A 19,848-nucleotide genomic window follows, 5' to 3' on the forward strand; every position below is an offset into this window, starting at 1 on the left:
CCTTCACGGAAACATCAAATGAGTGGAAAACTCCCAAGTAGCATGACCATCTGCTCCGCTACAACGAGCCTTGTGACAAAAGCAATCCATCAAGGCAAAATGTCAAGCTCATGGGTTTGGCTTTGCGTTTTAAGTTCTGACCAGAAAAGATAAATTCCTCCTCCTCCAGGATTAAAAAGCACATTTCCCTTTAAAAATAAAAATAAAAAATAAAAAAATATATATATGGAATGCTTCACGAATTTGTGTGTCATTTCTGCACAGGGGCCATGCTAATCTTCTCTGTATTGTTCCAATTTTAGGATACAGGCTGCCAAAGGGAGCACTAAATTTCCTTTTGAAAGAAATACGCTTCTCAACTGAGTGAACTTTAAACTGCATCCGTCAGGCGAGGTGCACTTACTATTTCTGATGCGTTCAGAACGCTATGATCAATTCTGGAAGCCAGCTAGCACTCCATTTCAGCTCTCCAGTGCCCTGCTAAGGAACCTTTGGCAAAGTCATGTGGCCTTTTGCTTTCTGTTTGTCCTCTCACCTATAACGTAAGGAAAATACTCACAGGGGCTGTGGAACTACCAAATTCCTTTCTAAAATGTCTGAAATATAAATTTAGACTAAATTTCTTTTAAAGAAATGCCTTCAGGATTGTCACTGTGGGGGTTCTGAATGGCTATCATTCAAGCCTGTATTTTCTATTCCGTCCTCATTCACCATTTACAGGAAGAATTTTATTCTTTTAAAATTCATTGTATTTATTTTATTTTTAAATAAATTTTTATTGATTGCATATAGGAAGGGAGAGGGATAGGAACATCAATGGTGAGAATCATTGATTGGCTGCCTCCTGCATGACCCCTATTGGGGATTGAGCCAGCAACCTGGGCATGTGCCGTTGATAGGAATTGAACCTGGGACCCTTCAGTCCACAGGCCAATGCTCTAACCACTGAGCAAAACCAGCTATGGCTATTACATTTATTACATTTTTATAGCTGTAGCAAAAAGAAAATTGGTGCAACTGTAAAGTAAAATAGGTGAAAAGTCAATTTTTGGTATTTTGTATATTTCAATAACCTACGCCCTCTTTTCAGATAATCTAGAATTGGAACTATTATAATCATTGAGATTCAGTGCCTCTTGAGGAATAGTATTTGTTAGTTTGAGAGAGAAAACAGAAACAACACAAATCAACTGTCAGAACATATGGAAGTAACAGATTTTAAAGAGTTGAAGTAGAGATATAAAAGACTTACACTATTTGTTCTGCTGTATATATAATTCATTTTTCCCTCACTATAACTTCTACATTCTAAGAGAAAAATGGAGATCCATTATCTGACCACCAATTTCTGTGTGCGTGGTTTTTTTTTTTTTGTGGGGGAGTGGTGGTTAAATAATAAGCGATAATGAACTTCAGAGCTTCCATTTTTTCACAGGCTTAATGGGCTTCCAAATCATACTATTTTTCATGACGTTTATTTCAACCAAAAAAATCCTCCAGCACCGAGCAAAATTTGTTCTCATTTTTAACCTTTACACCCACAAGTCTAAAAGCTTTACAAATATTATCATTCAACTAGACGCCCCTTGCACGAAAATTCATGCAAGGGTAGGCCTTCCCCCAGCTGCCGGCTCCGGCTTCCCTCTGCACCCGGGACCAGGGCTTCCCTCCTCTGGCCGCTGGCAGGCACCCTGGACCCGGGCTGGCTTCCCTCTAGCCCAGACTTTGTCAGGAAGGACGTCTGGAAGGATGTCCAGTCTAATTAGCTTATTACCCTTTTATTATTAGAGATAGTGGAAAAACTCTTTTCACTAAAAGCACTGAAATCTCTCCCCAAGCTAAGACAGAAAAGGTTTGCCAACCTAGTAAAATGTAAAAAAAAAAAAAAGGGGGGGGGGCCTATTAGTTTTCAGGTCTTCCATTGTCTTCCTGCTCCCCAAGTTATACCATGAGAAAACCCCCACCAAAAAGGGCAGAGTGGCATGATGCACAAACATCTTCATCCTCAGTCTCAATATCGTGTCTTTATCATTTAATACACAGGACCAGGGCAGTGAAATAACCTTAAAGTGATATCATCAAAAATCATATATAACCACAGCTACCAAGATGTCAGTGGCTTCTCTTACCAAATACAGATTTCTGGGGAAAGTCAGAGTGGATGGAGGGTGCCTAGGACAGGTGGTTTTTCTGTAAGAGGGAGCGCATAGTGCGCAGCCCGAAGCATCGCCTTAATCCCAGCCTGTCTCAGAAACCTGGATCTGAACACAGACTTCCTAATCCCCGAAGGGGAGGGTCAGGCTTTGCACGGAAGCCGGGGTGAAGCAACAACCTGCAAGCAGGGCACCGCTGCTCTGTGGGTCCAAGGCAGCAGATGGAAACAGCCGACAGCCAAGTTTCAAGAAGTTAGGGAACGCGCAGTGCATCGCGGGGGAGGAGGGGCGAGAGAGAAACAGGGGTCCCAGCTTCTGGGCTCTCGGTGGGCCTCCCCTACATAACCTGCCCTGCCCTCAGGAGCAGGCTGGGCCTGCCAGCTTTTCCAAAGTCAAACAGCCGCCAGGAGAGCACTGGGGGTGGAGGGGAGGGGGCAATTTTCTTATTTTCTTAGTTTTGTTTCCCAAAACACCCCCCCACCCCCGCCCCCGAGCTGCAGGGGAGACGCTGGGCACGAGAGGGGCTGGCCCAGGGGGCAAGGACGCCGCGGTGTCTCCAGGGTCTGGGGCACCGAGTGCCCACCCTCCCGGGCACCGGCGCACCGTGCGTTCTCTTTCAGCATTTCTGTCGTTTTGGTTTAACTTTGCGGACCCAGTGCGGGCGGAGTACCTGTCGGAGCTGCGAGGGCCGCCGCACCCCGCCCAGGGGACTCACCTGCGCCCTCGGCAGCTCCAGCCCCGCTGCAGGCGGGCGGGCAGCCCGGGAGGCCGGCACCGCTGCGTGGGAGCCGGACGCCAGGAAGCAGCCGGGCCCGGTGAGACGTGCCGGGCAGGAGCCGAGGCGGAGTCGGTGCGGCCGACCTCGCCGCCACACCCTCGTCGTCGCCCCGCGGGAGAGACCGCCTCGGCCCGGGAACCCGCGTCGTGAAGGCCCAAGCGAGCAGCAAGCGTCGCCCGCGCCCAGCCCCGCGCGCTCCCGCCGCGCCCGCCCCCTCCCCCGGCGGAGCCGCCCGGCGCAGGCGCCCGAGGTCGGCGGCCCGAGGGTGCGCGGGGCCGGGCGCCGGCAGGAAGCGGCCCCGCCCCGAGCGCGCGGCCGTAGGGCTGGGCGGGGTCCGGGCGCGCGCGCTGGGCTGGCGCTGCTGGTTCCGGGCGGTGGTGGGGGTTTGGGCTGGCTCGCTGGGGCGGGGGCGCGATGTACCCCTAACCCCAGGACCCGGGGCGACCTCCCCCCGAGACCAGAAGCAGTTGGTATCTCTAGGGTTTGGGGCACCATCTTAATATTAGGAATATGTTAATATTAATGAACATATTAATATTAGTACTATTATTCCTAATGCTTATATTAATATTAGGAATATTAATAAAATTTTAATTAGGAACATTAATTATCATATTAATATTAGGGATATTCCTAATGCTCATATTACTATTAGGAATATTTCTCCTGCTCATGTTAATATTAGGAATATTATGAGCATTTGCTGAGGGCCTGCTACTGTGTGCCATGCGCGCCTGCTTTGCGCGCTTTGCCTCGCTTACCCTCCGGCGACGAGCAGCGAACCGCATAGGATCCTCATTTCATAGCCGCGGAGGGCTCCCTGGTGCTTGATTGCCAGGCGAGAGAGGCTGCTAGGAGGTGGCTGAGCTATAGGTAAGCGCCTGGGTTCGCAGCTGCTGATCCCTGGCTCTTAACCACGTGGGGTACTGCCGCCCCCTCCTGCCCTCCACCCTCCCCTCTGCACCCTGTGAACAATACTAATAACGCTTAGGTTTTTAGATCTTCCCGCCCCTGCCCTTCTTTATAAAACACTTTCCATGCAGTCTTGCTTGGTTCTCCCCGAAGCCCTGGGAGACAGTGGAGCATAATTAAGGCTTCTTGGACAAACAGAGCAAGGGCCTTAGCTGTTCAGTGAGTTGTCCACAGTTACAGGGGTAGGACTGGGGCTTCCTTTGATAGATATCATTATTATTATCTTATTTTTAAAACATTTTTATTGATCTCAGAGAGGAAGGGAGAGGGAGAGAGTAATAGAAACATCAATGATGAGAGAGAATCATGGATTGGCTGCCTCCTGCATGCCCTCCACTGGAAGTTGAACCTGCAAACCCAGGCATGTGCTCTGAACCATGCCGTCCTGTTTCATAGGTCAAGGCTTAACCACTGAGCAACACCAGCTGGGCTTGTGTGTTGATTTTATTGTGTTTTTTTTTTTTTATTGGACATTTGGACCAAGTTTGGGAGAAAGTCTGTGTCTCTTCCCTTAGACCACAGAGAGGGAAACAGAGGCACAGACCAGGACAGGAATCTGTCTTAAGGATTGCAGTTGCAGGGAAATCAGTCTGATCACTGCCCCCACCTCTCCCAATAACCCTCTCAAAGTCAGAGTGAAGCAAATTGAAGCTCAACAGCAAGGAGGCAGTGTTGTCGGCACTCAGCACCTGGGTCGTGATCCTGTACCATCGGAGACTTATGTCCAAGGACTGCCCTCCAAGTCCCCCGCCCCGCTCATTCTGTTGTCTCTGCTGTTCCCCACCTTGACCTAACCAAGCTCTTCTCTTCCATTTACTTAACAAATACTTACTGAAAGTCACTTCTTTTATTAAGGTCACCCTAAGAACCGCAGTCATTTTTCTTCTCTAAATTCCTCTAACACAGCAACTTTGGCGAAAACGGAGTTTTTCGGTCAAGTGAGTTTGGAAACTGCAGCATTCCGTATCCCTGACTGAAGATCCATGATGCACATTAACAGAGAAATGGCTCTGAGAAATCCCACAATATAAACAGCGCCTTAACTGGGAGCTTCCCTGAAGTATTAGGCCCTCAGGGAAAGGCCCACAGGGAAGGCCCATGGGGAAGCCTACACAAATCTGTCCCTTGGGGGCTCACATCGAGGGGAGATGGAGATAATTGGGAAAGTTGTATACAGGCACTCAAAGGCATTTGTAAAGTGCTAACACAGCGGAAGAAGAAGTAAGCAATTAATTCTACCTAGAAAACAAGGGAAGGTTCTGCAGGGAAGAGGCTATGTGAGCCCTACCTGATTTGGCTCAGTGGATAAGCATCAGCCTGCAGACTGAAGGGTCCTGGGTTCAATTCTGGTCAAGGGCATGTACCTCAGTTGCCAGCTTGGGCTCTGGTCGGGACTCATGCAGGATGCAACCAATCGGTCACATTAATGTTTCTCTGTCTTTCCCTCTCTCTTCCACTCTCCCTACAAAAATAAAAATCAATGGAAGAAATATCCTCGGGTGAGAATTAACAAAAAAACAACCAACAAAAAAAAAAAAGAGGCTATTTGAGTAGAAGTTTTCTAGGTGGAGTATATGGAAAAGGCATTCCAGAGAAATAACAGCTTAGTTGGACATATAAGTAAACCTTTGTGTTGGTTTTTGGTATTAAATATTGTTCAAGTTTTTTTTGTTTTATTGTTTATTTATTTTTTTTGCATGCAATATACCATTCAAACTGGGTTAAGCAATGATGGGATTCATGGACTCATATAACAGAAAAGTTATGGACTTCAGGCATGGCTGGATCCAGGTGCTTAAACTGTGACATCCGGATGTAGTCTTTGTTCTCCATTTCCTGACTTTGTTTTCTTGTTGACTTTTCATTCTCAAGCTGCCTTTCCCAATGAACGGGCAGAATAGCTGCTTACAACTTCCAGTCGCATCCCTACCAGCAGAGAGAGTTTCTTTTCCTCCATGCTGTCAACACAAGTCCCAGGACTGCTCTTGCTGGTCTATCTTGGTTCCTTTACATCACTAAACCACTCTCTTGAGAAGGGAGAAGGGATATTCTCGCAACTCAGGCCTGGCTCATGTACTTGCTTCTGGGGTTGAGATCAGCAGCTCTTAAACCTCATGGACTGAGCACCGGGGAGAAGTGGCTTCCTGTGCGAGGTGCTTTCTTCCCCTCGGATCTACCTTCTGCCATTTTCTTTTCTGATTGGTGCCTCAGGAAGCCGACCCGCATGGCTGGCTTGGATGGGTGCCTCTGGCTTACAGTCACATTCATCCAGTAGAAGGTGCAGGGAGGAGATGAGAGGGCTGGAGGAGGATGAGGGAGGGTATTATTTCATAGGCCCCTTCCCTTCTAGGTCACTGCAGGTAGGCCACATTCATCTACCGAGGCTTCTGTCAAGTAATTCTTTTCCTACAGGTCTCTCTCCCGGTCTCTCTCTGATAGTCTCCCTTCCCTTGGCCTAGAGGTAGAAATGGCTCTTCTCTGTCAGAAGCTCAGGGTCTCATACCATCATTACTTCTCGTTTCCCTCAACCTTGCCCACACATGTATAAATAGCCTTTACCAATCTCCCCTCAAATCCTCCTCCTGCTGGAACCCTGATGGTTACATTCATCAAAAGCAATTCAAGTTTCTGCCCAGCTGGTGTGGCTCAGTGGTTGAGCATCAATCCATAGACCAGAAGGTCATGGTTCCATTCCCAGTCTGGGCACATGTCTGGGTTGCAGGCTCAGTCCCTGGAAGGCGGGGGGGAGGGGGGGGGGGCGTTGCAAGAGGCAGCTGATTGACAATTCTCTCTTATCATTGATGTTTCTACCTCTCTCACCCTCTCCTTCTTTTTTGAAATCAATAAAAATATATTTTTAAAAAATGTAATTCAAGTCTCTATTACCGAAAGGAAGGGAAAGGACAAAGAGCAGGCACTTGCGATCAAATAGCCATCCGTTATTAGAGAAGCGTTACTGCGATAATGCAGACCAGAGATGGCAGTGGCCTGGCCAACAGTCATAGGGGAGGAAGTAGTGAAAAAGAGTATGATCCTGGCTGTATTATAAGGACAAAGGTAACAGAATGTACTGGTGAGTTACATGTACGTGGTGAGCATGAGGGAAGCGTTGAGGAAGTAGTTGGAAAACATAGGTCTGGAGCCCAGGGTGAACTTGCGCCAGGCGAGGTGGTTTTGGAGGGAGGGTGGTGGCTGGTTGAAATCATGGGCTCAGACAAGATGACCCAGGATGAGTATGTGGAACAGAACACAAAAGGGCAAAGGGCAGGATCCAAAACAGCACCCACCTTTGTGTGCTGGGCAGAGGAAGAGTTTTCATGTTGAACCTTACCCACTAGGTTATGAGAAACTCGAGAGTAAGCACGGAATCTTCCACATCTTTCCGCTTCCCATCGTGTCCAGCAAGGTGCTGGGCACACAGTGTGGAATAGATGCTTGTGACGAATGAACTTGACACAGTTTCATATTTCTAACCCTCCTTCCCATCACTGTGAGTTTTGAGTTTCAGGCAGAGAGAAAGAGAGAGAGAGAGAAGTTGACCCCTTGTGGCTGGACCCACTTGACAGCTGTGCTGAGGTTGACAGGTGTTTTCTGTCCTGGGAAATGGATGGAGCCGTCAAATGCTGCTTGCAGATGTTCAGGGATTCATCTCTTGCCTCTCAGGAGGATTTCCAGAGAGGCGATTTCATTTCAGATTTTGTCACTCTTGGGAAGATTTAAAAGTCAGTTCTTTAAAATCTCTAAATTAGATTTGTGCCAGGGAAGTAGGAGAAGGGATGAAAGATCTCCATCTCACCTTCGTGCATTGCTGATGAATGTAAGTGGAGATGGCTGTTTGTTTGTTTTTTGAAACTGTTTGCCCGGGTATCAAGCTAAATGGACACCTAGCCTATGACCCAGAAATTCTAATGTAAGCAAATGTCCATCCCTCCCCCCGAAAAAATGCTTTTTATTCATACTATCCCCAAACTGAAAATATCCCAAGTGTCCATCAAGAGAAGAATGGGTAGCCCTGGCCAGTGTGCCTCAGTTGGTTGGGCATCGTCCTGAGCACTGAAAGGCTGCCAGTCTGATTCCTGGCCAGGGTACATGCCCGGGTTTCAGGCTCGATCCCTGAGTAGGGGGCGTGCAGGAGGCAACTGATGGATGTTACACTCTCACATGGATGTTTCTCTTTCTCCCTCTTCCTTCCTCCCCTCTAAAAATCAATAAACTGTTGAAAGAAAAAGAAGAATGGATAAACAAACTATGGCATATTGAAGCAATGGTCTCCTACCCAGCCTGAAGGAGCTGGTCTTTAAACAATGCAATCCTTAAATTTGTTAGGAGACATTATTTCCTGATTGCTCTGAGTGGCAGGCAGATTGAGAATAAGATCCAAATGACCAATCAGAAAGGAAGGGGCGCAGAGAGAGCCCAGGAGAAAATGGAACACTAAAAATGGACAGCTGCATGAATAGCCCAGGGACTAAAATTATTTTGATTTTTCTTGACACTCAGTCAGGAGACAGGAGTCAAACTGACAGCTATTTGGAGATTGGCGATTTGAACAGGAAGAGTTTAATAAAAGCCCAGCTGGTGTGGCTCAGTGATTGAGCATTGACCCATGAACCAGAAGGTCCCAGTTCAACCTATTCAGGGCACATGCCTGGGTTACAGGTACGATCCCCAGTAGGGGGTGTGCAAGAGGCAGTCGATCAGTTATTCTCATCATTGGTGTTTCTATCTCTCTCTCCCTCCCCCTCTCTGAAATAATTTTTTAAAAAATAAAAAAAAAGAAAAAAGAATTTAAGCCCATCTGGCATGGCTCAGTGGTTGAGGATGGACCTATGAGCCAGGAGGTTATGGTTCAATTCCCTGTTAGGGCACATGCCTAGGGGGTGGGCTCGGTCCCCAGTGTGGGGCGTGCAGGAGGCAGCTGATCAATGATTCTCTCTCATCGATGTTTCTAACTCTCTCCTTCTCCCTTCCTCTCTGCAATCAATAAAAATAATTTAAAAACGAATTTAATATAAAGGATTGTTACCTATTATAGATACGTACAAAGATATTGACTAGTAACTGAATAGGTAAAAAAAGAACTCTGGGGGATGATGGAGTAGCAATTGCAGAAAGAGGCTACCATTCCCAGAAGGAAAGGAACCAGGAAAGAAGATGCCATTATTAACATTTAAAAGATAAGAGGATATTCAGCCATAAACATGAACAAAGTATGGACACATGGTACAGCTTGGATGAACTGTGGAAACATGTGAGGGGAAAGAAGCCAGGCACACACGTCCACATATCACGTGGTTGGTAAACTGTGGCTCATGAGCCGAGGTTTGCCACTCTGTGGACTAATGAGCTTGCCAACCACTGGGTTGGGGCTCAAATCACAAGGAACAACTAATTATTGGAATCGAGAGTCTATCGGTTTCATATTTGGATTCCATTCATATGAAAATCCAAAGTAGGGAGATCTAGAGAGACAGAAAGTAGATTAGTGGTTACCAGAAGCTGGGAGGGTGGGATGGGGGTATAGGGAAGGATGGCTAAAGGGCACTGGGTTTCTTATTTAAAAAGACGTGGTAAAATATACATAAAAGTTCAATTGCTCTAGAGAAAAAATTAGCCAAATATAAGACGTAAACTCAACAGACATCACATGGGTTGTTTTAAAATTAAATACGTTATATTTTTCTTTGCACCTAACACACACATTTTTTTTTGAAAAATAAGACATGCCATATTAGTCAAGAAGTTAACAAAATAGAAGCATCCACACAGAATATATTCTAAGGTGACTTCATTTACACAGCTTCTCAGAGACACACAGTTCTTTTTGCTCATCAGCCAGTGTTGGACCAAGTTTAGCTTTCACAAGGCGGCAGGGCGGTTCCACACCACCTCCCTGGCGGTTGTCTTGGATCCACACAGCACCATCAAGCTGGCTGGTTTCCACTGGAAAAGTAATGGAGACGTCCAATTCCCTACCCAGCGTCCAAGTCTATCCTGCAACCCCCCCCCCGCGCCCCCCCACTATGAGATCTCAAGCTCCATGGGATGGTATCGTCAGACCTGGAGCTTCATGGGAGGGGTCACAGGAAGGGGGCGCTGAACTTTGGTCAAAACCGATCAGGGGAAACCAGAATCCCAGCCTCTAGAGGAGGGGACCCCGGGGCGGGAGAGGAAAGGAGAGAGAGGCGCGTGATATTCAATGTCCTTGGAGCACTGGGGAGGGCCTGGGGGTAACAGAGCCATGAGGACAAATGGCGATTCAGGATGCGAGTGGAAAGGTGATGTCCCCTCCCCTGAAGAGCAGCGGGACTGGATTTTCACCCCCCTTTTGTGTTCTGTTCTTGCAGGACTGCAGCTTCTCCCTAGGCATAAGGAAGGCCTCCTTTCCACCCAGTGCCCACCCGCCATTCTCTTCCTCCTGAGCCATGCAGGACTGCCAGGCCTCCGACGATGACTTCAAGCTCTGCCTCCGGGCACTCAAGGCCCTCTGTGATTGGCTCCCACTGCTTATTGCTCCAGGCTCATCTCCCATCACCCCCCCCCCATGTCCCCCTGTGACCCCTCCCTCCCTACTTCTGTGCCTCTGCAAACACTGTGGCTCCTCTGCCTGGGAGGGGCTGGGGTGGGGATGACCATTGGACTTCCCATGCTTTGTCCAAAACTTAGATTTGCCAATCATCAGTGAGTGGGGCCCACATCACCTCCGTTTTGAATACCTCATTCTAGGCTCAGGACCTGACCTGTAGCAGAACCCCCCAAAACTGACCTTTTCTGTGGTCTTCTGTTGCACCTGCCTGCCCTGCCATTTTCCCTGCCGTGTCTGGGTGTTTGTGTCTCCTCCTGCCAGCCTGGAGGGCAGGAGCCACTCTGTACCTTTTTGTCCTCCCTGTCCAAACGCTTAAAAAATAGTAAGTGCCTCGTGAATATAGTCTCTAAAGGGGAAAAGGGCATGCGCTGTCCGCTGCCCTCGTAGGCAGGGAAGACACAATACAGACGAGGTTAAGATACAATACAGAAACGGTTACCACAGGCAACAGAGACAGTTTTTTGAAGCCAAGGAACCAAGTCGGCATTAAGCACAGTCCATAAAGGTTAATGATCCACCAGCGCTGGTCTGTTAACACTGTTATCTTGCCCGGCGTGAGAGGCCGCTGGGGGAAGCAGGAAGCGGAGACTAAGCAGCCATCAATGAGTGGAGGAGCCCCTGATCCTGAGGGGATTCCGTGACCTGCCCGGGGGACCCCAGGCGGAGACATGGACTGGCAGTGCCAGCTTCCCGGCAGGAGCGTGTCTGCCCCTGGACCGGCTCTCTCAGAGACCAGGCTTTCGAGGTGTGCGATCCTTGGGTCACCTGCATCAGAACCCCCTGGGCTGAGAGTTAAGAATGCAGATGCTCGGGCCCTCCCCCTGTCCCACTTGGTCAGAGTGCCTGTGGTTGGGGTGTAGGAATTTGCATTTTCAATAAACTCCCTGGGGCCAGGGGGTCTTTGAGATTGGCGAACCTTTGCCTGCCATTCTTGAAAACACACGGTCTAGAGGAAGAAGGTACGAATGCCCCAAAAAGAGGGGGTGGGGGCGGCTCCATCTCTGAGGATGTGTGCGCCTCCAGACACGGGCCTGGGGATGAGCACCCAGCAGTCTCTGCTGGCGCCGGGAAAACGAGCCATTCTCTCAGGCTAGGTGTGTCGACATCTAATGAGAATAAGGTGTGTGTGTGTGTGGGGGAGATCCATGCTGTCTCTGACATGAAAACTCTACAACAGCCAGGTTTCCTGTCTATCCTTTTATACGCGAGGCAATCGCCTTCTGTAAGATGGAAAGGGATTCTTCTTCCGTGAAGGGCTGATGTGCATCACTCTGCCCCTGTCCTTATTCCTCTCTCTCCCCCCTGCCCCCCTCCCCCCCCATCTTCTCTTAACCTCCCAGTTCCTCGCAAGGGGGTGGGGAGCTATCAAGTAGTTCACAGAACCAAAACCAAATGAGTTTTCCCAGGAGATCCACTCTAACCAGCCCAGCACACTCCCCTGGGAGGCACAGACAACGGGGGCAGAGTGCATTTCCTACAGGCGACGACAGGCTGACCCCCTAGCCACGGGACGCCCACACAAACGTTACCGCAAACACGGAATCCCATGTGAGAGGGTAGCCAGCGGAGCGGCCTGCACGTGAGGTGGGGAGGGCGAGACTGAGAGGTCTCCAGCCTGCATGGGGTTTGGTGAGAACAAGCAGAATCTCGGGCTGGCCTGAGCTCCGAGGAATGTGGCAAGCTTTGGTCATTGGCTGCGGAAGCCCAGTTGCCAAGGTCAAGGCCGGGAAGGCTTTCCAAACCCGCTGGACTCACCGGGCAGAGGCTGCCCCCCCGGGAATACTGCTTCCGTCCTCTCCCCTCACCCCGACATCGGAAATGTCCCAGACCAGGATCCACACAACCTCTGCCAGAGACAAAGCCTTTTCTAGATCCCCCTCCGCACAGCTCTCGGCTTTTAAAAAATACAGCTTGAGAGGCGAGTTCTGGAACGAAGAGCTGAGCCACGGTGGGCACAGCTTGCGCAGCGGCGAGCAGCGGGGAGGGGGTGTCCTGCGGGGTGGGCTCACTCCTTCTTGGTGTGCTCCAGGACTCGGTAGGGGGCCCCGGGGGCGCCCCTGGAGCCGTGCTCTTCCTGCATGACGGGCAGCGTGGCCGGAGCGTAGATCTCAGAAATGCTGTCGTTGCTTTCCAGGGCCCCATAGGAGAAGGAAGTTTTGAGGTCAGGCTGGACCACCATCCCCTTGTCATGCATGTTCTGCATCCCTGCAATGAAACCCGTGTCCCCCTGGTCATTATGGGGTGAGGGGCCGAAGGAGGCTGTCCCACCGCAGGCTGACTAGGGAGCTCAAGAGCTAATCTCGGACATGGTCAATTTCCCGAATGCTCTGGATCGAAAAAAGAACACCCATAGCGCCCTGAGCAGCTTGGCTCAGTGACTAGAGAATCGGCCTGCAGACTCGGGTTCAATTCCGGTTGAGGGCAACCAAACCTTGGTTGTGGGCACATTCCCAGTGGAGAGTGTGCAGAGGCAGGAGGCAGCTGATTGATGTTTCTCTCTCATCGATGTTTCTAGCTCTCAATTCCTCTCCCTTCCTCTTTTTAAAAAAATCAATAAAATCCATTTTAAAAAAAAGAACACCCATAAATATATACTAGAAATATTAAAGGCTGCTAAGCAAGAAGGGGTGCCTCTTCAGGAACAATGCACACAGACCAGCCACTGTCGAGAGAAACCCTCGGCCGGCCTAGAATGAGGGGGGACATCTGTTTGGGCCGTGAGGGGCGTGGAACCACAGCTGGGCTCTGGACATGGTAGATGCCATCGCTTTCCTGCCGGGGGACACTAGGACCCAGGAAACCTCATTATACTGTTGACAGAAGAGGGTAAATCCTGTGTCACAGACACACGTCATAGTGACAGGTGCATCATGATGCTCAGAGGGAGAGTTTTGACCTGAACATTAACATCCCAGATCCACTAGAGGGGAGGGTGTTATTTCTCTTATCACCTCCGGGCACAATGATGTTGGATTTCTACTTACGTTTGAGGGCAAAGACTTGAGTCATGAATTCCTTTCCCTTATTCTACAACCACTCCCCACCTTCCCCCTACCACTAGTCAGGTGGGACCTGGTCTTTTCTGAAGCAACTCTTTTACCTTGTAGGGAGTTAAGACCCTTCCAATTCTCTCGCTCCCACACTGAGTCATGAGACATTGAATGCAAAGTGATTTCTATAAAAGCGCAATGATGATAAAACAGCTGACACCGGACTGCTCAATAGGCCTTAGGCACTGGGCTAAGTGCTTTCGATAGTAATAGTAACGACAGCAATAACGATAACAGTTACACGTACTGAATGTTTAGCCGGGGGGGCAGCCACTGTTTTCAAATGGTTATAAAGTTTTATGCCATTTGGTCCTTACAACTGCCAACAAGGAAAAGGAGGCCGTTGGAGACCACAGAGCCGTAAGTGGCCGGGCCCCCAGGGCTCACACACAGGTGGTTCCGACCCAGAAGCCCAGGCTCTGACGTGGAATGCTGTGTGGGCCGCTCTGTAGGTTACCTGCACGTAATCTCCAAAGACCCCAGGACAAAGAGAGGCTGCTCTCCTCGTTCTCAGGACCAGACAGATTCAGAGAGGTGAAGCAACTTGCTCAAGGTCACACAGCGAGTAAGAGACACGGCTGGGCTCTGACACCAAAGCCCGTGCTCTTACTCACTCTGCAGAGGGAGGGGCTGGGAAGACCCAGTTTGTGGAAGGACCCTTGTTCCCACATTGCATGAGCCTTAGCTGATGGTCATTGGAAGGATACAGTTGAAGGGTCTGTGGTCTGAATTTGGGGGGTGGGGGAAGATGAAGGGATGCCTAACCCTGGGGAAGAGAGCTGCCTCACCAGGCGTGGGTTAAGCTTTTGCATTCTGTCAATGCTCTCTGGCCACAAAGCAGCAGGAGCACACCCGGAGTCTAACAAACCTGGCTTTACCGGCCCATTGAGGGAGGTGGATACCATGGGGAACTGGGAGTGTTTAAGTAAGAAGGTATTACATCAGAAAGAACTGATTATTTGGGTTTGTGTTAGGTGATTGGGGGAGAGTTTAAGGAAGCAGGACTTTGCTTTGGATTAGATGCTGTCAGGAAGTGGGGATCCTATCTAATAAAAGGGTAATATGCAAATTGATCCTAACTACAACACATAAGATGGCTGCCCCCATGTGGTCAAAGGTGGCCGCCCCCATGTGGACACAGATGGCTGGCAGGGGAGGCAGTTGTGGGCAACCAGGCCAGCAGGGGAGGGCAGTTGGGGGCGATCAGGCCTAAAAGTGGAGGGCAGTTAGGGGGGACCACGTCTGCAGGAGAGAGCAGGGGGGGGGGGGGGGGGAGAACCAGGCCTGCAAAGAGAAGAGGGCAGTTGGGGGGTGACCAGGCCAGCAAGGGAGGGAAGTTAGGGGCAATCAGGCTGGTAGGGGAAGAGTTAGGCATCAATCAGGCTGGCAGGGGAGTGGTTAGGGGGTGATCAGGCTAGCAGGCAGAAGCAGTTAGGGGCAATCAGGCAGGCAGGCAGTTGGGGCCCAGCAGTCCTGGATTGTGGGAAGGATGTCCGACTGCCCGTTTAGGCCAGTGGATCGTGGGATCAGGCCTAAACAAGCAGTTGGACATCCCTCGAGGAGTCCCAGATAGGAGAGGGTGCAGGCTAAGCTGAGGGACACCCCCACCCCCTTGTGCACAAATTTTGTGCACCGGGCCTCTAGTAATTCTATAATTGAGGATCTGAATAATTCTTATCCAGGAGAGAAGACCAGACTGAGGATTGGTAAAGAGCAGCAGTCCCTCATTTTTGTGGTTTGGACAATGTTCCCATGTCGTCAGTGTTTGGGCATGTTCTGGGGTGGCCCTGTTTGTGCCCTGACCCATCAGGGTCACAGGAGGCCTGTCTGATGGGGGTGTTTCGTGAAGCCCTTTGTGCTCAGCCGGGAACCCCGAGGCCCAGCTCCCACCTAGCAGGGGCTGCTTCTCTCTCCCTCACTCTCTACATGTCTTTCCGGTGCCAGACTTCCTAAAGCTTCTCCAAATGGTGGCATGCAGTGATTCTTTGGGATTTTAATGCCTCCTCACAGTAGCTAGTCTGTCGTGCACACACCAGTCTAAGCAGACCGAAAGCAAGGGCTAAATGCTGACCAGGGAAACCAAATGGCCTGAAAAGCCACTCTGGGTAAGCAGTTTTATTCTCCAAGTTCCACCTGGATTCAGGTCAAACATGTGCTCAAATTTTTTATTTTATTTTTATTTTAAAGCAAAAGGGAAGTGGAACCAAATGTAACCAGGCATCTACCATGTCCAGACGCCGTGCCAGGGGGCCTTTACCATGTTATCCCGCCACCCCGGAAGGAGTCCCCCTGTCCAGGGAGGGTTAGAGGCCAAGGTCACGGAGCGGGTAAGGGCTGTAGAGCTGGGATTTGAATCCAGATCATCTGAACTCTAAGCCCAAGCTCTTCACAGTGCAAAACACACCTCTACTCGGAAGTGTGTGGCAGGCCACAGCCATGGGGCAGGGCCTCCTTCCCTCAACACCTACTCCCTGCTGGTCACAGGGTACCACGAGGAAGCAAGAGCCACATCCACAGACAGGCCACACAGAGTGCTAATCTTTAGGATTGCCTCCGGTCACCTTCTCCTAGTATGTTCTACTGAAAACACAGCTGTATATGAGCATATACGGATATGCATACAGGTATATACACATACACAGTTTGTCAACACACCGACACACAGACAGGGACACACACTTGCACACACACAGGGTTTGACACCTCACCTATCTGGAATTCAGCTATCCAGCGCCCTCATCTATCCGGAACACAGCCGAGAACAAGGAAGTAAGCAAAAAAGGCATCTGAGCAGCCAGGTTAGATGTTTACAAAGTCCATGCACTAAGGCTCATGCACCTAACGCCTCAGAGAAGCCTGAAGGCCCCAACTCAGAGCTCACTTATTTTAATTTTACACATGATTCAAACACGATGGGTCACATGAGAAGACCTACACAGTGTTGCTATGCCGGTAACGGCAGGAGTTGCGGGCTGGTACCGGCAAGAACGACAGACAATGGCTTCATGGCGAGAGATGGGGAAATAATGGAACCAGTAGACACACACACACCCTGGGGTCACTGGGAGAGGGCACCTCAGTCAGCCCTGAGCACACACCCACCTCCAGGGTTCTACACTAAGCAGCTCTCTATGCCATCGATGTGGCTACATTTTGTTCATTAGACTGTCTGAATGAAGCGTGGGGGAGAGGTCTGTCTAATTGATTGAAGATAAAAATTGTGAGTTAAAGAGTGAAAACTATTGGTCACTGACAACTCAGAATTTAGGTCAGCAAACGCGGATGGGGCTGGCCCAGCGTCCTAACTTTTCTAGCCTAGGTCCCCGTAGGCAGGACCTTCCCCTTCTCCACAGGCCTCACCGCTCCCTTTTGTGCAATACTTTGCTGATTCACACATTTGTGTTACAGTCAGGCCTTCAGGACATTCGAACTTGTGCTTCTCTGCGTGAACCCTTAGCTCCTGGGAAAACAGATTTTCCAGAGCAACCCACTCCTTTGTAGTCTAAGGTTGTAGTCCAAGGCAGTGGTCGGCAAACCTCGGCTCTCAGTCACATGCGGCTCTTTGGCCCCTGGAGTGTGGCTCTTCCACAAAATACCTCAGCCTGAGCAAGTCTATTTTGAAGAAGTGGCGTTGGAAGAAGTTTAAGTTAAAAAAATGTGGCTCTCAAAAGAAATTTCAATCATCCTGTTGATATTTGGCTCTGTTGACTAATGAGTTTGCCAACCATTGAAGGAGTGAGGTTTTATAGTATTTGAATTGCATTCACTCTACTTTTTTCATTTTCTTTCCCATTCATTCTACTTTCCTTCCCCTCTCTGATCACTCCATTCCAACCAGATCCATGGGTTTTCCCTTTTGCAGGCATGAGGCCTGGTGCTGCAGATCGCAATTAATTATATCCAGTAGGAATCAGGGCTGTCTTTAAAAGATCTCAAAATAGACAGGGGAACTGGCAAGAGGTGCTCAAAACCCACTGAGGCTCCTCAGCCACGGCCTCCTCTTTTGCACACGGAGACTAGAAAAAAAAAAGAAAGAAAGAAAGAAAAGGAAGACCAACAATCACACCACAACGGCACAGCACGCGGCCCCTGTACCAAACGCAGCCGCGGTGTCTCTCTTTACACAGGAAGCAGCAGTGGCTCTATGGGGATGAGCAGGCCAGCGGCAGACACGGGTGTCCACGTTACCTGGCATGGCGTCCATGGAGATGTAGGGCTCAAACGGAATGGCCTTCTTCCTGTTCCGCGTGATTAAGAAGACGCCCAGGAATGCGATGAGGCACCTGAGGGACAGAGAGAGAGAAGGGGAGGCGGAGAAAGAAGGCCAGCGTGAGGGGGCGCTCACGCAGAGCAGCCTGGGGAGGCTGCGGGGCCTGCGGTCGGCGGGGAGCGGACGTGAGATGAATGAGAGCCCCACGCGCCCTACGCTCTCTGCACAAGCCTTCGTCAGGATACATTGGACTCACCCAGGCAAAACTCTCACGGTCCTTCACTTCCCTTAGCCTGGATCTCGGAACCTTGCCTTTAAACATATCTGTTTTAATTTAAAATGTTCTCTAAAGCCTGAGTGTAATCAATACAGAAGTAGAGAAAGTAAAAATTGGAAAGTCCGTGTACTCTCCCAGTCCCACTACCTCAGGCAGGTGTATACCCTTCCAGAGTAATTTTTTGTTTTGTTTTTTATCCTTTTCCCTGGAGCCTGGATAAACAAGATATAAAAACAGAGTTATGGCCTGGCTGGTATGGCTCAGTGGTTGAGCATTGACCCATGAACCAGGAGGTCATGGTTCGATCCCAGTCAAGGGACATGCCTGGGCTGTGGGCTCGATTCTCAATAGGGGGCGTGCAGGAGGCAACTGATCAACAATTCTCTTTCATCACTGATGTTTCTATGGCTCTCTCCCTCTCCCTTCTTCTCTCTTTGAAGTCAATAAAAACATATTTACTAAAAAAAATATAAAATAAAAATGGAGGTATGATTGTCATGCAGTAAAGCGCACAAACCCTAAGTACAGAGGTCCATCATTTAATCTGTGTACACACACGTGTGGTCACCACCAGGTCAGCAGAGAAGGCATTTCCATCCCTCCACCCCCCTTCAGAAAGTATCCCTGAGCCTCTTCCCAAGTCATGCAACCCTCCCAGAGGAAACCACCACTGTGACTTCTCTCACCACCATTCCAGCTGCCTGTTTGTGAGGTTCTGGGAAGCTACCTCAGAGCGTGTAGGACTTCCCATGGCTAGCTTCTTTAGGCCAATAAATGTCCTTAAGATTCACCTACTTTATTGTGTCTCAGTTCATTATTTTTAATTGTTGTGTGGAACCCATTATCTAAATATACAATAATTTGATTTCCCCTCTCCTATTGACAGACATTTGAATTATATCCAATTTGAGCATATTATGAATAAAGCTTCTGTAAATATTCACGTATAAGTCATTTTTTGTCAATATATGTACTAATTTTTGTGGGGAATATATCTAGAGGTGGAACTGTGGGATCTTAGACCAGACTATACGTTAAAAAAAAAAAAGTAGCCGAAACCGGTTTGGCTCAGTGGATAGAGCGTCGGTCTGTGGACTGAAAGGTCCCGGGTTCGATTCCGGTCAAGGGCATGTACGTTGGTTGCGGGCACATCCCCGGTGGGGGGTGTGCAGGAGGCAGCTGGTCGATGTTTCTCTCTCATTGACGTTTCTAGCTCTCTATCTCTCTCCCTTCCTCTCTGTAAAAAATCAATAAAATATATTTAAAAAATAAATAAATAAATAACTTTTCCATCTAATGTATCCTAGACATGGTTCTATGTCAGTACCTATCGAATGGCCTCAATTTTTCAAAATGGCACCAAGGTAATTTATTACATGAATATATTATAATTTAATCTGTTTCTACTGCTGGGCATTTAAGTTGCTTTCAATTATTTGCTTATACCATTGGCTGTAAAATTAATGTGTTTTTGTGTCCCATTTCAATGATTTCCCCAAAATAAATTAGAAATTAAATGTTACATCAATAATGTGCTCATCTAAAATTTTTATTGATATGGCCAAACTGTCCTTTTCCACATTAAAGAGCTCCTCACGGCGTCCTCATCCTCTTGCCAACGTGAAATATTACCAATCCTATTAATTTTTGCAAAATGATGGCATCTCGTGCAGCTTCAATATGTATCTCTTTGATCTGCGGTCAGGCTACCAGGCCTTTCATGTGCTAAAATGTGATTTTTAGAAGTGACAGGGAGAGGAAGGCCCAATAGGGAAGGAAGGGGAAGGAAATGAAGCCCTTGGGGAAGGAACGTGCTCACTTC

General features: G+C 49.1%; 1 protein-coding gene and 1 non-coding gene across 5 annotated transcripts in view; both read right to left on the reverse strand.

Annotated features, from left to right (window-relative positions):
- Nucleotides 1–219: 219 nt before the first annotated feature.
- On the reverse strand, nt 220–324 carry LOC118725008. The gene has a single exon (XR_004989775.1). It is a non-coding gene; the product is annotated as a U6 spliceosomal RNA (small nuclear RNA).
- An 11,471-nt stretch (nt 325–11,795) lies between these two features.
- The window catches only part of NIPAL3 (NIPA like domain containing 3), a 34,144-nt gene continuing 26,091 nt past the window's right edge, over nt 11,796–19,848 (reverse strand). For all 4 annotated transcript variants that reach the window (XM_045585024.1, XM_036448425.2, XM_045585025.1 and 1 more), the window contains exons 11-12: nt 17,728–17,822; nt 11,796–12,694 (exon numbers count right to left, since the gene is read on the reverse strand). In XM_045585024.1, coding sequence (XP_045440980.1) covers nt 12,495–12,694; nt 17,728–17,822 — 295 coding nt within the window. In that variant the 3' untranslated portion in view covers nt 11,796–12,494. The remainder of the gene's footprint in view (nt 12,695–17,727; nt 17,823–19,848) is intronic.

This window comes from Pipistrellus kuhlii, unplaced genomic scaffold, assembly GCF_014108245.1.
Source record: "Pipistrellus kuhlii isolate mPipKuh1 unplaced genomic scaffold, mPipKuh1.p scaffold_m20_p_2, whole genome shotgun sequence".
NCBI classification, from domain to species: Eukaryota; Metazoa; Chordata; class Mammalia; order Chiroptera; family Vespertilionidae; genus Pipistrellus; species Pipistrellus kuhlii.